This window comes from Centruroides sculpturatus, unplaced genomic scaffold (assembly GCF_000671375.1).
Source record: "Centruroides sculpturatus isolate CEXI.00-Female unplaced genomic scaffold, Cexi_2.0 scaffold577, whole genome shotgun sequence".
Taxonomy (NCBI): Eukaryota; Metazoa; Arthropoda; class Arachnida; order Scorpiones; family Buthidae; genus Centruroides; species Centruroides sculpturatus.
Window position 1 is genome coordinate 175,040 of NW_019384834.1, and position 18,391 is coordinate 193,430.

At 31.7% G+C, this 18,391-nt stretch overlaps 1 protein-coding gene across 2 annotated transcripts in view; it reads left to right on the forward strand.

Annotated features, from left to right (window-relative positions):
* Nucleotides 1–18,391, forward strand: part of LOC111630189 (glyoxylate reductase/hydroxypyruvate reductase-like) — a 103,187-nt gene that overhangs the window by 7,335 nt on the left and 77,461 nt on the right. For both annotated transcript variants that reach the window (XM_023374251.1, XM_023374253.1), the window contains exons 3-8: nucleotides 5,440–5,570; nucleotides 5,638–5,710; nucleotides 8,195–8,311; nucleotides 9,326–9,420; nucleotides 16,474–16,551; nucleotides 16,777–16,936. In XM_023374251.1, coding sequence (XP_023230019.1) covers nucleotides 5,440–5,570; nucleotides 5,638–5,710; nucleotides 8,195–8,311; nucleotides 9,326–9,420; nucleotides 16,474–16,551; nucleotides 16,777–16,936 — 654 coding nt within the window. The remainder of the gene's footprint in view (nucleotides 1–5,439; nucleotides 5,571–5,637; nucleotides 5,711–8,194; nucleotides 8,312–9,325; nucleotides 9,421–16,473; nucleotides 16,552–16,776; nucleotides 16,937–18,391) is intronic.

Sequence of the window (18,391 nt, forward strand, 5' to 3'; positions counted from 1 at the left end):
GTAGAAATGATGATAAATAAATATTAAAGTGAGAAATGTCTGTAAAAAGGCATAGTTCATGCATGTATGCGCACCAAGGCAAAATAAGCCTATGAGCAACAAAGGAGTATTTTTATCTTGGGTTGAGTTGTTTGAAAGCTGTTATCCAAATTTGTGGAAGCTCAAGAGTTGGGGAGTTGCATGGTATGGTAGTAGAAATGTAGAGTGTCTCCCAAATAAATAGATCTTTTTGTTTGTTGCAGCATTTTAGTAATTTTATTTCGTTCCATAGAGGCTGGTAGTTGTGGTTGAGTACTTTCTTTGCTAATTCTGTGACTGGCCTATTATTTTTGATGTCTTCTTGATGTTCGTGGATATGTGAACTTAATTTTCTAGCAGTAGCTCCTACATAATTAATCTCTTCACCAGTTAGTGTGTGCTTTAGCAAGATTTGGTAGACACCGGATTTTTCATTCACCTGGTACTTATCCGTATCATTACATAGCAGTCTTCTTAGATTTGGTTGCGGTGTAATTGGTAGAATATAACCATTACTTCTAAAAAGATGTGCAATTTTTAAGGAGATAGGGCGTAAGTAGGGTATTGGGGGGTGCGCTATTTTTAAGTTTTCTTTATTGGAAAGAAAAGATTGTGGAAATAAACAGTTTTTTACACGATTTTTTAGAAAAATGAATTTTGAATGTGAGTAACCTGCTCTTAACATTGTAGATTGAATAATGGATAATTCATTTTCTACTAGCACCTGAGTAGAAGGGAGAAGGTAAACCCTCCGTATTAGTGAAGATATAGCAGAGTTTTTGTAATGTGGTGGTTGGTAGGCGGCGGCTGGAATGATTTGTGGAGCATTCTTATTACAATGATGGACAGAAAATATAAGCACCAGAGATGTATGTATATCTAAGTCCAGGAAAGATATTCTATTATTTTCTTGCTCTTCAACAGTAAAATTAATTGTAGGATAAATAGAGGCTAATATTTGAGTAAATTGAAGCAAGTCCTCATTGGAACTATCCCACGCAATTAGCACATCGTTGACGTACCGTAGATACATGAGAGGATATTGGATTGTTAAAGAGGCATTGAAAATCCGATGTTCTATATTTCTCATGACCAGTTCAGCTAGAATAAGAGATAATGGTGAGCCCATTGGTACCCCTTGTGTTTATTTATATATTTTTCCATTAAATTGGAAATAATTATTTTGAGTAATAAGGCGAAGAGCTTCACGTAGGTGTAAAACGTGTGATGCTGGGTAACTAAAATTGAGAAATAGGGTATTTGCCAGCATGATGGCCTCGAAATATGGAACAGAAGGATATAAAGAAATAACATCGATTTTGTAAAACTTTTGGTAGGAACTAGAGGGGAGGTTTCCTAATTTTTGTAAGATGGTACATTTGGCTTCAGTGGAGGATGTAGTTACAAGCTCAGAATGTTGGATTAAGGATGTGATATGTTTTGCCAGTGCAGCTTCAAGATGATACGTGGGATGGGAATGTTTGTTGACCAATGGTCTTAGTGGCCATGACAATTTAAGGGTTTTGGCCTCAAAAAATAATCTGGGGCATGCGACGTTCGATGGAGGATTGAGAAGACCAGCTAAAGATTCTACAACTCCTGGTAATGCAATAACTTTGTGCACTTTTCTTAACACAGTGGAAGTAGGATCTTGTTTTAGTACTATTGATCTGGAATGTTCGAGGAACTCGTTAGCTCTATTGAGGAAATCTTTGTTTCTGCATAGAACAAAACATTTATCTTTGTCGGCTACTAACAATTTTAAGTTATTCGATTCAAGAAAAGATTTTACTATTTTTGGAGTCCTCATATTTGCCCTTATGGTTTTAGGTGAATGCATCGGTGCTATAGCAGTCAACGTAGAAAGAATCGTTTGGAAAGCTTATATAAAATATACTTTATTTAAGCAAACACAACATTTAATTATTAAATAGTAGCCATATTATAGCATGATATAATCCAGCAGCTTGTTTGACCTTAATCAAAAATTGGGTTAACAGATATTCATATTTGTGTAGATTAGATATATCAATCTAGCAATTTTGAGTCTTTGTTCATCTTAAAAATGAATAAATAGAAAAATACATTTGTCCTTAGAATTCAACAATATAACACAACATAATCCAGAAGAAACTTTATTTAAAAAACTTATTCCTTTCCATAATTGCACTAGCATTAATAATCGACACATAACCATTAACTATGTGATTAACGTTTTTTCAGGAGATGAATGCATTTTATCTCCTAAAACATAAAAAGAACAAAGTTGCCAGTTATTCTAAATCAGTTTATAACATTTCATTTTTAGAATAACTGGCGGCTTTGTTCTTTTTAAGTTATAAATGCATATATCTCCTGAAGTAGGTCCCTCAAGACTTAAAACATTAATTATAAAATATTTACTACATAGTTGTGGTTATATACTTGTTGTCAAAGCTATTATGGACACACAGCAATATATTATAATAAACTTCATAAATATGTTTTAGTGTATAATTTCAAGTTAATCTGTGATTATTTTACAACCTCAAGTTTTTATTACGAAGTAAGTAAGAAAATAACACACCACAGGTACTCCTGTGGTGTGTTATTTTCCAAACATCTTGTGAGTGCATGTGTGCACATACAGTGCATCCCAGAAATGCAGATATTTAAAAAAAATAAAAACATAGATTAGCAATGCAAGTGGTTATTATTATTTATTTATAGCATAATACAATGTTATATAATTGTTTTTACAGTATTTGATAGTTACATAAAGTGTTAAACACAAAATAGTTGTTTTGTGATGTCCAAAAATATAGANTTCAAAGAGCTGCATGTGGCTCGCGAGCCGCAGGTTGGCCACCCCTGGTCTATGACAACAATCGTTTGGCATTGACCACGAATTTCGCGCCAATAAGCTGCCTCGACTTGTTCAATTATGTTATGAACTCAATTTCATATTTTCAAATATACGAGTGCTAAGATGGCTTTTCTTTTCCACTAGACTTGTTACACCATCAATGAAACGAAGGACAAACTTTAGAAAGACTTTTTATTTATTCGAGTATGCATTTTGGATAATTATATCCCTTTTCAACTCTTCTGTTACAACTATACAGGGAAAATTAACATAATGTATACAAGTTAGCAAAATTTTTCTATAATGTTACAAAATTAAAAGAACATTAGGAAACTTACATGGATTGTGAGAAATGCAGGAGTTGTGACATTAGATAAAATATGGATGGTGATTATTGATTAACAGGTATAAGCTACAATGATGATTAAATTGGAAATGATTTACAAAAGGGAACGATTAACAAAATGTAAAAAATTTTTTGAACTTACAGTGAACATGATGGCCTGGTAGCAGTATACATGACACAATGTTGAGTTAATATTATGAAATTTGGGAACCTTGATCTTGGTTACAGTAAGGGTAATAGAAATCTTTTTGGGACAGTCTGTATGATGAAGTGAGGTTAGCGCACTATTAAAATAAAGGGAACAGAAAGAGATTGTTTTAGTGTACAGTAGAGTTTCACAGGGTGGGATGGTCCACAGATTGTAAGTGGGGAGGATGCTTTAGGACGGTATTAACTTGAAAAGCCATCTTAGCGCTCGTATATTTGAACATAAGACTAGACAAGAAGTGTATCACATAATCAATTTCATATTTATTTTCACTTTGCAGTCCTTTTCTGTTCTTTTTCCGTTATTTACACGTGTAGGTCATTTCATTGTTATTCACATTTAATATCATCATTTATCACATACTGCCATGACACTATTGTCTGTCCGCTACAACTGTCAAGAGTTAATGCGATTGGCGAAGCATAGTGACAGCAGGCCAATAGAGAGCAGGGTCCTTGCCATAATGCGGTTTGCATGCCAATTTTCGTACGTGCGTTAATCAAGCCGAATAGTTTGGCTGAATATTCGGCTATTCACCCATGCTCCTGGCCAAATATACTATTCGTTGCAACCCTAATATAAACACAATATATAATATCAATCAATCCATATCAATCAGATGTAATAGGCTTATGTAATCTGATTGATACAGATGAAAATGTTTGTTATATTATATATTTTTGTGTTTATGTAATTGGTTTGATGTACAGTTGTGTTTTTAACATCATTTGGTTTTCCTTTAGATGGCAGACTATCAAACTTTCACACACTAGAAATTAATTAAATAAAAAATTATATAAAATGATTAATGACACAAAATTAAATAACATAAATTTAACTTATAATAATTTGTTCAAATGATTTGGTGTTTTATCTTAAATTGTGTTACACTTCATTTGAATCATTAAATTATGTAAGTAAATACAGAAAGATGCATAAGTTTAAAACATTCTTGTATATCTTGGCTGGTATTTCCGTATATGCTAAAGTTTAGAAGATAGAAAAATAATAAAGGTGGCATAAGTGTTTCTTATGATTAACTTTTAGATTTGAAGAAATAAAAAAGATTACAAAGTTCACTCTAATTTCAGCACTGGAGTAAAATCCTGACTTCCCTAAACCTGTTACTGGTGTGCAATGCGTATAAGACATATTCAGCGGGAGACAAATGTTGTCGAACTATCCCACAGTTCTTCCTCAGGTCAACTAGCTTAGGAATGCTTCCGAACGGAGCGCGTGTAATTCAATGGGATTGAATGTCATTTCAACGAAGTCAGTCTCACTTGACATGCATGATCATGAGCTGGTGGAGGTAGCCATGGGTTGGCATCTAATAGGAACTGCCAGGCCAGCGACAGATTTAGCTCCTCCTTCTGGTTGATGCATGAGGCTACTTGGTTGGCTTTATAAATGGCTATAGATTCTAGTCATTTAAGGTGGTCCTGATGGGGTGTGCTGACAATGACTGTAGCTCTATCAAACCTCACTTTGACATCTGGATCAGATGCATACGTTGCAAGTGCAGTAATGAACCGCCCATGCTAGATATTCGCTTTGTGTTCCCTTATACAGCTATTTAAATAATGTTTGGTATGTTTGGAAGCATTCCTAAGCTAGTTGACCTGAGAAAGAACGAGATAGTTCAAAAATGTTTATCACCTGCTGTATATATCTTATACGCGTTGCACGCCAATAACAGGTTTAGGGAAGTCAGGATAAAAAAAATTACTTACTCTAAAAGTATTCAAATATTTGATTTATCAAAAACTAGTTTTTAAAACATTTGAAATGTGAAATATATTAAGTACTTAAAATTGAATTTAAAGTTTGCTTTTTTTTAAAAATTATAAGTATGCATTAAACCAAGTTATATATAAACTATGATCTATCAGTATCATGTGCCATCCAGCTTTACAATTCATATATAGTCTAACATGTAGATAAATTAAAAAACAGATTTAAAATACAGTAGTTAAATTAAATGTTAATGCAATTTACTTAAAATTATGATTTATATTGCAGTTGTGAAGTTGAAACATGGCCTAAAGCTAGTGCCATACCCCGTGATGCATTGCTTGAGAAGATAGCAGGAAAAGATGCTTTGTATTGCCAAATGGCAGATAAAGTTGATAAAGAATTATTGAATGCTGCAGGTTTGTATTTCTAATAGGATTTAAATTATAATTTCTTATTTAAAAGCCAGTTTTTGATTTATTGTAGGACCTCAGTTAAAAGTAATAGGAACAATGTCTGTTGGATTTGATCACATAGATTTACCTGAATGCAAAAAAAGGTTTGTTATTGTATTCATAGCATATAATTAATATTAAAAAAATGAATGAAATAAAACAATTACATTTATTAACACTACATAATTGAATAATTTAGTATTGTTAAAAAATAAAATATGCAACAAAATATGTAATATCAAAACTGTCTTTTGATATTAAATGTCTTAATTGAAGTAAAAATATAATTTACGAAATATACACATATATTTGTGACATTTTTGTTTACCCTTCCTTAAATAAGATATGCAAAAAAAATAGTATAAGTGTTGATTAATCACATTTAACTAATGTGACTAATTTACTAATATTTTTCACAATAAAATTTTTTATTGTAAGTTTAAAACCAGATAAATAAAACCTTAAATACTTCTAGAAGCTTGTATGATAAAAAGTATTTGTTTAGGATAAACTTTTTGAAATTCAATGTTACAGCATCAGATACATCTTAAAATATGAGGGTGGTTTTTTCAAGCGCCGATGGTCCATAAAGAAAAAAAAAAAAAAAAGACAAGTGTAAATGAAAATGAATTTATTAGCAAAAGTTAGGTACAAACATGGTTACTTTTCAACATAATCACTGTGAAGATTGAGGCATTTGTCATATCTGTGGACAAGCTTTTCCATCCCCTTGCCATAGAATGTTGACACCAGTGAATTGAGATGGCCTTAACAATATTGTTTTTTTTATGGAGCTTGAAAAAAAACAGCCTACATACAAACAAAAATAGAACATAAATTTATTTTCGTGAATTGAACAGATCATATCATCATAATCATAATGAAATTTTAATATTTTTATGTTAACAGACTTTTTCAACTAATATAACTAAAATATTATATCTTTAAGATAGTTTACTTCTTTTTATTAATAACCAGAAATTCTCTTGTCAAGCATGATGGAATATTTTTATGAGAAAGTAGAGATTGAAGAATTGAGAAGAGTAGAGATATAGCTTGTTAGATCATTACCCTAAGATTAATTCCTGGATTTGCCTTTGTGTTTAATATCATTTGCTAGAATATGAGCAGCTTTAACAGCTGGAATTTGTTTTCAATAATTGATCATATGTTGCAGCATTTCTACCTCAGAAGTGTTTCACAAAACCATGAGAAGTACAGTACATGAAGCATTCCAGAAAGCACAAAAAAAATCTGAACAGCTACCAGATATAATTTTAGATCAGAAATTCTTCAATTTAATAGAAGTTTATAGTTAACTGTTTCAAAATATTCCAGATCCAGGTCCATAATCGCTGCTATGATTAGTTTTTTTAATGAATATTATAATATTTTATACATTTCTGGAGTATTTGTTTAGAGATTTCATAATGTAATTTTTAAAAGAATTTGTATGTCAAAGGTAAACATATGTAAAGCATCAGCTGTACATATTCACTTATGTACAGCTGATGCTTTTTATATCTTAACATACAATTCATTACAGTGGTGACTCATATAACGTACTTAATCCGTTCCAGGTGCACGTCCGTTAAGTGAAAAGTCCGTTATACGAAACACATTTTCCCATAGAAATACATGTTAAAACATATAATTTGTTCCGCAGCATAAAATAACCATACTGTACCATTAAAAAAATGAAAATGGAGCAGTCACCAATTATGCCGGGTAGTCAGACGTTGTGAGGAGGAGGTGGAGGAATACTTTCTTCACACATTCATAAAGATACAGACTTATTACACATTGCAGCAGGTCTCTTTTTATTGTTTTTTTAATCTGAGTCAGATTCAGGAGAGGCTTCCGGAACTTGCAGGGTCAACTTCTCTTGTTCCATCCTTTGTTTTTTGCCTGCTGGCTTCTTGAAAAACATGTCCAAGGTGGTCTGTTTCTCTCTCTTGTTCAACACCTGTTGGAAATGACGGGCAAGGGTGTCATTGTAGAGATCATTGATCCTGTTGGCCTCAGCTGTGTTTGGATAATGAGTGTTGGTAAACTCCTGAACTCTCCCCATTTGACAAGGAAGTTTTTGTCAACTTTCACTTCTTCTGATGATTTCTTGCATTGTTTCAATTGAAATCACCTTTCTGTTTTTTTAGAAGCCATGATTTGCACAACACTTGAATAAATGTAAATACACTGCACTGAGGTGATATACTGTACGTAATAAACAAAGGAGCAAGCCGAATCCCAACAGGAGCTCTGTACTTCAGATATACTAATAATATTCTAATAACACTAATATATTATAAAAATAGCAGATTGTCATTGGCAACGGCAAAAGAGTGAAAATATTATTCGCACTTGTTCGCAGAAAGTCCATTGTTCGCCTCACGTAACTGCTGAACGGAAAGTCCGTTGTTCGCAGCCAGTCCGTTGCTCGAGTCACGTAACGGCCAAACAGAAAGTCCGTTGTTCACAGCGTCCATTATTCGAGGCGTACGTTATACGAGGCACCACTGTAAATATATAAGTGTATTAATAAAAAAATTATTTATTTTTACTGTTTATTTTATTTTTTATTTTGATAGAAACATTCTTGTTGGAAATACACCTGATGTTCTTACAGATGATGTTGCAGAGTTAACAATTTCTCTCCTGTTAGCAACTTCAAGAAGAATTTTTGAAGCATCAGAAGAACTAAGAAAGTAAGAATTATGAGTTTTCTACAAAAATTTGTGACTTAAATAAAAATAATTCCTAACTTATATTTCTTTGAAAATTAAATTTCTTAAGTTAAATTAATATAAATAAGCTCTTAACTATAAAGATTTTTATTTTAAATTATTTTTGTTAGAGAGGCCAAAAAATATATATTTTCTTTAATAATAAATATTTTGGAAATTCTAGTGATTTTTATCTTACAAATGTATTGAACAGTGTGGAAACAAAAAAATAAAAAATAAAAAAAACAACTGTAGAACCATTGAAATTAGAATTAATAATATTTTATACTTATTTACAATCTATACATGTAACAACGATAGAATTATATAATAATTTATTTAATAACATTTTAAAAGTTGAAATTTAAATGAGAAATAAAATCTAATGCCAAATTGCTGTGGAATAGATTTAATGATTTATGAAATTGGATCGCAAGAATTGATAAATAAATACAAAACAAAATATAAAATAAAAGTCCAGATGTCTAAATGGAGATTTGTACTAAAATTCAATGTTGCTCCAATGATGTGTTTGTTTTGAATAATTTTTGCTGGTTTTTTTAAAGATTATAAATCAAACAAAAATATACAACAGCTAAAATCTTTGTTTCAATCAACTTTTTTAAACTCCATTATATTAATATTCAAAAATTTTATTATTATTTAGTGATTCAAACAAATCTGTGGTGAAAAAGCAAATAATAAAATAAACTAAAACTTAAATTTTAAATGCAATTCATTAAGTTTTAGAAATTATTCAGATCAGATGGAAAATACAGATAATAAAATATGAAATAAAGTTAAAAATACTAATAAATATTTTTTGACATTTGTTTTTAAATATGATCAAAATATGTTCAATTAGTTCAGAAAGTTTGTATATACCTTAATATACATTTGTTTTGTTTAAATAATATTTTTAGATGCATTTACTAAATTATCGAAAACTATTAACAATGTTAATATAATAAATTAAATTTGTTTTTAATATTTTAGTGGAAAATGGATATCATGTGGATGGGCTCCTTTGTGGATGTGTGGAACTTCAATTAAAGGAAGTACAATAGGAATTGTAGGAATGGGTCGAATAGGTAAAAAAAATTAATCAGGAAAACCTTTCTTTATAAGCAGTTGTATAAATTCAGAATTGATTTATAAAATTGAGACATTAAATTTAAAATTCAATAACAGTACTTGCTCATTTTATTATAATTATTATTATATTATAGTTTTAACAATGTATAGGTAATGTTATATGCATGCTATATGAACTTTATAACTTATTATGAATAGTTTGAGTTAGGTTGTCAGACCCTGTTCCCCATCCATGTTAGCAAATCCTCTTGTGAGACTGTGACTTGTCTAAAATTAGTGAAAATTAAGACTTATTACATAGAACTTAATTTTGTTAGAATTGCATGTTAAACAACTATAAAAGCTTATATAAAATATACTTTATTTAAGCAAACACAACATTTAATTATTAAATAGTAGCCATATTATAGCCTGATATAATCCAGCAGATTGTTTGACCTTAATCAAAAATTGGGTTAACAGATGTTCATATTTGTGTAGATTAGATATATCAATCTAGCAATTTTGAGTCTTTGTTCATCTTAAAAATGAATAAATAGAAAAATACATTTGTACATTTGTCCTTAGAATTCAACAATATAACACAACATAATCCAGAAGAAACTTTATTTAAAAAAGTTATTCCTTTCCATAACTGCACTAGCATTAATAATGGACACATAACCATTAACTATGTGATTAACCTTTTTTAGGAGATGAATGCATTTTATCTCCTAAAACATAAAAAGAACAAAGTCGCCAGTTATTCTAAATCAGTTTATAACATTTCATTTTAAGAATAACTGGCGGCTTTGTTCTTTTTAAGTTATAAATGCATATATCTCCCAAAGTAGGTCCCTCAAGACTGAAAACATTAATTATTAAATATTTACTGTCTATGGTGCCACAGATGGGACACATGTTGTCGGTTCTGCCCTTGAATCTGGCGAGATATGAGAAGAAAGATCCATGCTTGCTCACCAATCATGGATCTTTCTTCTCATATCTCGCCAGATTCAAGGGCAGAACCGACAACATGTGTCCCATCTGTGGCACCATAGACAGTAGCAGACACTACATCCTGCATTGCCCAATGGTGGAACAGGAGCGTCTTCATCTAAAAATTACTGTTGAAGCCCATAATTACAACTGGCCTCCCTCTAACTTTGTTTGTCTGTTCAGGCACAAGGACACCTACAGTGCCTTCTGTAACCTTGTAAACATGTACTTTAAACGAACTACTGTGCCTACCTACACCTAGTGCTCTTCTGAGCCTAACCTCCTCTGTTTATATGCGTTATGTATTTTGCATTTAATTATTTTGTATACATTTTACTTATCTCAATTCTGAAACTTGTACTTATGGCATCTATTAGTTTGACTTAGTTACTCATCTCCAACAGTTTGTATTTATGGTATTTGTCCTCTTACCAATTTTCCTTGTAATCTGTATTCATTGTCACGACTCACCCGGTTGTGTGTAAACGGTACCGGGAATGTACCTTTGGTATATTATCAATAAAAATATCTGTATCTGTATCTGTATATCTGTATATAATTACCATTTGTTTAATGTATATATAATCCTATACTCACAATATATTCAAATTTTATTACTGTGATCATACAAACAATTATTAGTTTTCTGATTTATGTTTTCTCATATATAAATATTTTTGTAGCTCAATACAATCTGTAACACTATTGATTAGTTGTTTCCTCATTTTCTGGTGATGCTCACTGCGGTACTAGAACATGTATAAAATTATACCATAATAAACAATGATTGATTGATTGATTGCTGAGCTGTTCCGCGACGAAAACAAGCNGCGCACCAAGGCAAAATAAGCCTATGAGCAACAAAGGAGTATTTTTATCTTGGGTTGAGTTGTTTGAAAGCTGTTATCCAAATTTGTGGAAGCTCAAGAGTTGGGGAGTTGCATGGTATGGTAGTAGAAATGTAGAGTGTCTCCCAAATAAATAGATCTTTTTGTTTGTTGCAGCATTTTAGTAATTTTATTTCGTTCCATAGAGGCTGGTAGTTGTGGTTGAGTACTTTCTTTGCTAATTCTGTGACTGGCCTATTATTTTTGATGTCTTCTTGATGTTCGTGGATATGTGAACTTAATTTTCTAGCAGTAGCTCCTACATAATTAATCTCTTCACCAGTTAGTGTGTGCTTTAGCAAGATTTGGTAGACACCGGATTTTTCATTCACCTGGTACTTATCCGTATCATTACATAGCAGTCTTCTTAGATTTGGTTGCGGTGTAATTGGTAGAATATAACCATTACTTCTAAAAAGATGTGCAATTTTTAAGGAGATAGGGCGTAAGTAGGGTATTGGGGGGTGCGCTATTTTTAAGTTTTCTTTATTGGAAAGAAAAGATTGTGGAAATAAACTGTTTTTTACACGATTTTTTAGAAAAATGAATTTTGAATGTGAGTAACCTGCTCTTAACATTGTAGATTGAATAATGGATAATTCATTTTCTACTAGCACCTGAGTAGAAGGGAGAAGGTAAACCCTCCGTATTAGTGAAGATATAGCAGAGTTTTTGTAATGTGGTGGTTGGTAGGCGGCGGTTGGAATGATTTGTGGAGCATTCTTATTACAATGATGGACAGAAAATATAAGCACCAGAGATGTATGTATATCTAAGTCCAGGAAAGATATTCTATTGTTTTCTTGCTCTTCAACAGTAAAATTAATTGTAGGATAAATAGAGGCTAATATTTGAGTAAATTGAAGCAAGTCCTCATTGGAACTATCCCACGCAATTAGCACATCGTTGACGTACCGTAGATACATGAGAGGATATTGGATTGTTAAAGAGGCATTGAAAATCCGATGTTCTATATTTCTCATGACCAGTTCAGCTAGAATAAGAGATAATGGTGAGCCCATTGGTACCCCTTGTGTTTATTTATATATTTTTCCATTAAATTGGAAATAATTATTTTGAGTAATAAGGCGAAGAGCTTCACGTAGGTGTAAAACGTGTGATGCTGGGTAACTAAAATTGAGAAATAGGGTATTTGCCAGCATGATGGCCTCGAAATATGGAACAGAAGGATATAAAGAAATAACATCGATTTTGTAAAACTTTTGGTAGGAACTAGAGGGGAGGTTTCCTAATTTTTGTAAGATGGTACATTTGGCTTCAGTGGAGGATGTAGTTACAAGCTCAGAATGTTGGATTAAGGATGTGATATGTTTTGCCAGTGCAGCTTCAAGATGATACGTGGGATGGGAATGTTTGTTGACCAATGGTCTTAGTGGCCATGACAATTTAAGGGTTTTGGCCTCAAAAAATAATCTGGGGCATGCGACGTTCGATGGAGGATTGAGAAGACCAGCTAAAGATTCTACAACTCCTGGTAATGCAATAACTTTGTGCATTTTTCTTAACACAGTGGAAGTAGGATCTTGTTTTAGTACTATTGATCTGGAATGTTCGAGGAACTCGTTAGCTCTATTGAGGAAATCTTTGTTTCTGCATAGAACAAAACATTTATCTTTGTCGGCTACTAACAATTTTAAGTTATTCGATTCAAGAAAAGATTTTACTATTTTTGGAGTCCTCATATTTGCCCTTATGGTTTTAGGTGAATGCATCGGTGCTATAGCAGTCAACGTAGAAAGAATCGTTTGGAAAGCTTATATAAAATATACTTTATTTAAGCAAACACAACATTTAATTATTAAATAGTAGCCATATTATAGCATGATATAATCCAGCAGCTTGTTTGACCTTAATCAAAAATTGGGTTAACAGATATTCATATTTGTGTAGATTAGATATATCAATCTAGCAATTTTGAGTCTTTGTTCATCTTAAAAATGAATAAATAGAAAAATACATTTGTCCTTAGAATTCAACAATATAACACAACATAATCCAGAAGAAACTTTATTTAAAAAACTTATTCCTTTCCATAATTGCACTAGCATTAATAATCGACACATAACCATTAACTATGTGATTAACGTTTTTTCAGGAGATGAATGCATTTTATCTCCTAAAACATAAAAAGAACAAAGTTGCCAGTTATTCTAAATCAGTTTATAACATTTCATTTTTAGAATAACTGGTGGCTTTGTTCTTTTTAAGTTATAAATGCATATATCTCGTGAAGTAGGTCCCTCAAGACTTAAAACATTAATTATAAAATATTTACTACATAGTTGTGGTTATATACTTGTTGTCAAAGCTATTATGGACACACAGCAATATATTATAATAAACTTCATAAATATGTTTTAGTGTATAATTTCAAGTTAATCTGTGATTATTTTACAACCTCAAGTTTTTATTACGAAGTAAGTAAGAAAATAACACACCACAGGTACTCCTGTGGTGTGTTATTTTCCAAACATCTTGTGAGTGCATGTGTGCACATACAGTGCATCCCAGAAATGCAGATATTTAAAAAAAATAAAAACATAGATTAGCAATGCAAGTGGTTATTATTATTTATTTATAGCATAATACAATGTTATATAATTGTTTTTACAGTATTTGATAGTTACATAAAGTGTTAAACACAAAATAGTTGTTTTGTGATGTCCAAAAATATAGATAAATTTTAAACTTTAAACAATAATTTATAATATAAATTGATGGAAATTGTTTTAATTAATATGAAATAGAATTGCCATTATGTTTAATAACTTCAAAAATGCAATTAGGCATTGATTTAATTAAATTGTGTAAGATTCTGGATCTGTTTGAAACCAGCACTTAATGATTTGTTGTTTAAGCTCTGAAACTGTTGTAAAATGCCTGTTATTTGCTTAAATTTTTCAAGCAAGAATGCCCCCACGAGTTTTCAATCAGATTTATGTCCAGGCTTTTTGCTGGCCACTTAGTTGAACAATGAATACTGGCATTGTCATGTTGGAAAATCCAATCAGGTCCTCAGTTTCTTCTCCAATAGGTGTTAAATTATATTTTTAGGGTTTCTTCATAACTTTTAGATGTCTGTCTATCAGTTAAAATTACTAAATTTGATAAACCATTAAATCCAAAGCAGCCCACACCATAACAGAATGATCACCCTTTTTCCTGCTGAAAAACTGCACTTTTCTTTCCTAACTTAATGCTAATTAGGCTATCCAAATTAAATTTTTTTTCAGTGGTTTGTTTCATTACGGCAACAAATTTTATATATGGAACTGCTGAAGTTTTTTGATGAACAGTGCTTTTTGACATTTTTAATTCACTTTCAAACAAAATTTGACGAACTGATTTATCCTGTTGTGATGCAAGGCACACAATTCAATTATCATCCCCTTTGAGATGTGATTTTCGGTCTTCCTGATTGATGTTTAGAAGGTTTTGGTGGTGATTTTCCCAAAATTTTATAAAATTCCAGTAGATCTGTTTACTAAAACAGCAATTTCTAAATAAACATCAACTCACAGCCCGAGTAGATAATAACAACATCAAACGATCGCCTAATTATCGGGCTATAATATGGCTATTTTAAATGATTGGAACTAAATAATTTGACAATTAGAGGTAGGCGTTAGGCGCCATCTCTTAATTAAANGTGTAAATGAAAATGAATTTATTAGCAAAAGTTAGGTACAAACATGGTTACTTTTCAACATAATCACTGTGAAGATTGAGGCATTTGTCATATCTGTGGACAAGCTTTTCCATCCCCTTGCCATAGAATGTTGACACCAGTGAATTGAGATGGCCTTAACAATATTGTTTTTTTTATGGAGCTTGAAAAAAAAACAGCCTACATACAAACAAAAATAGAACATAAATTTATTTTCGTGAATTGAACAGATCATATCATCATAATCATAATGAAATTTTAATATTTTTATGTTAACAGACTTTTTCAACTAATATAACTAAAATATTATATCTTTAAGATAGTTTACTTCTTTTTATTAATAACCAGAAATTCTCTTGTCAAGCATGATGGAATATTTTTATGAGAAAGTAGAGATTGAAGAATTGAGAAGAGTAGAGATATAGCTTGTTAGATCATTACCCTAAGATTAATTCCTGGATTTGCCTTTGTGTTTAATATCATTTGCTAGAATATGAGCAGCTTTAACAGCTGGAATTTGTTTTCAATAATTGATCATATGTTGCAGCATTTCTACCTCAGAAGTGTTTCACAAAACCATGAGAAGTACAGTACATGAAGCATTCCAGAAAGCACAAAAAAAATCTGAACAGCTACCAGATATAATTTTAGATCAGAAATTCTTCAATTTAATAGAAGTTTATAGTTAACTGTTTCAAAATATTCCAGATCCAGGTCCATAATCGCTGCTATGATTAGTTTTTTTAATGAATATTATAATATTTTATACATTTCTGGAGTATTTGTTTAGAGATTTCATAATGTAATTTTTAAAAGAATTTGTATGTCAAAGGTAAACATATGTAAAGCATCAGCTGTACATATTCACTTATGTACAGCTGATGCTTTTTATATCTTAACATACAATTCATTACAGTGGTGACTCATATAACGTACTTAATCCGTTCCAGGTGCACGTCCGTTAAGTGAAAAGTCCGTTATACGAAACACATTTTCCCATAGAAATACATGTTAAAACATATAATTTGTTCCGCAGCATAAAATAACCATACTGTACCATTAAAAAAATGAAAATGGAGCAGTCACCAATTATGCCGGGTAGTCAGACGTTGTGAGGAGGAGGTGGAGGAATACTTTCTTCACACATTCATAAAGATACAGACTTATTACACATTGCAGCAGGTCTCTTTTTATTGTTTTTTTAATCTGAGTCAGATTCAGGAGAGGCTTCCGGAACTTGCAGGGTCAACTTCTCTTGTTCCATCCTTTGTTTTTTGCCTGCTGGCTTCTTGAAAAACATGTCCAAGGTGGTCTGTTTCTCTCTCTTGTTCAACACCTGTCNTAACAATTATGAATAGTAAAATGTTGATTATCTACACTTTTGGGACACACTGTATATATGTATTTAGATTAGAAATACATAAAAATTATTATATATTTATATTTTAAAGATTTATTCAACATAATTTAACTTTTTACCTTTTACTAATTCTTAGGTTGTGCTGTTGTTGAAAAATTACAAGGATTTAAAGTGGGCCAGTTTTTGTATTGTGGAAACAAACAGAAAGAAAGAGGTATAAATTTGTTTACTTATTACAGAAAAAATGATGATTTTGAATAAAACTAAAATATTTCAAAACTGATTAAGGAATTAACATATTAATGTTTGTTAACATTAAAATATTACATTTGTACTAAATGTACTGTACACTTGAACTCCTTAAATATGGTTTTAAAATATTATATAAAATAAAATTTAAGATTCTTTACTTACTTCAAAATATGTTTTTTGATTTCAGCTAATGAATTAGGAGCTAAATTTGTTACTTTTGATGAACTTTTGAAAAATTCTGATTTCATTGTAAGTTGTTGTGCTTTAAATGCTCAAACTAAAGAATTGTTTAATGAAAGAGCATTTAGTTTAATGAAACCCACTGCAATATTTATAAATACTAGCAGGTAAAGTTGAAATTAGTTTTTATTGCATTATATATAAGTTTTAGTGATGTGCCGGATCGTTAAAAACGTATATCCGCGGATACGGATACGGATCATTCGTGTCTAGATCCGCGGATACGGATACGGATCTCAACTTTCGTACTCAGTCGGCGCCGGTGCGTGTGACCTTGGACCGATAGTTGACGCTTTGCGTTAATAACGCGACGTGTTTTGACTTGCACTGCGCGTGTTTTTGTTTATGGTGTAAAAATGTGCTAAATTAGAATTCACCACAAAGGCAGACAGGATAAAGTAACAAAAGTTAATATAATTTTCCAATTGAGCTTTTTTGCGTCTTTATACAGATTCTATTTCGGGGGATTCCAACTTCACGGTACAAACAGTAGCATGCGAAATTACAGCGATAATAATAGTTCGCTGTATCCAAATCACGTGTACAATACAGATCCCGATCGCGACAATATAACCCGGAACCTTAAAACTAACCTTAAACACTAACTTAACACTAATAACAGAAAAAGGGATAGAATTAAGAAGACAGAAAAAATGATAGATAAGATAGAAATAGAGATATCTGGGGTTTTGTCCCTTTTTTCGGCTTGTTTCTTTATGCATACTGTTGGGTGGGATAACACACGCCCTTCTCTTATAACTGGCCAGTTCTCTTCTTCAATAATTAGGATTTTTTCTTCCACAGTCGTCAATACGACCTTAAAACACGATCTTTTTTCTGAACTATCCGGTCATTGAAAATACGACTCCCAGTATTCTCACCTCGTCCGTACACTCTGCTGTCCAGTTTACGAATGATCTGCTACGTCACTTCTTTTTTTTCTCCGGCTTCTGTTTACACCTTTGCTCCTCAAAGTTCTAGGAACTGCTTATCCCAGCCAAGGGACAGAGAATAGATAAGAAAGTTTTAGAAGAAAATAGAACAATAGAACAAAGGGTAGAAAGAAGAAACGAAACTAAACTAAAATTAATATTTACAAAAATATAGCGTACCGCCACAATAGTTTAGTGCAGTGTTTCCCAACCTTTTTTTGCTATGCCCCACCTAAGCCTTTCTAAAATTCTAGTCTCCCTAACATATACAGCGGCTATACTGTTAACTTAAACTCTGGACAAGTACAAGTCCATTTTCGAATTGCCCTCCTTAGCAATCCAATTGCTCCCTGTGGGGCGTGGGCCCCACGTTGGGAAACACTGGTTTGTGGCTAGTGTGACACGGGATAGCGTAGATTACGTTTGTGTTTTTGGAGAGTGTTGAGTTAAATTAAAATAAAAACAATGCCGACAAAAAAATTTAGTAGTGTAATATGGAAATATTTTACGATAGTAAATGACGAATGTGCTATTGCTACCTATCTTTAAAATTTCATATAAGTAATGAAATTCATTAAGATAAAAGATCCGTTAAAGATCCGCTAAAAAGTAACGGATACGGATACGGAT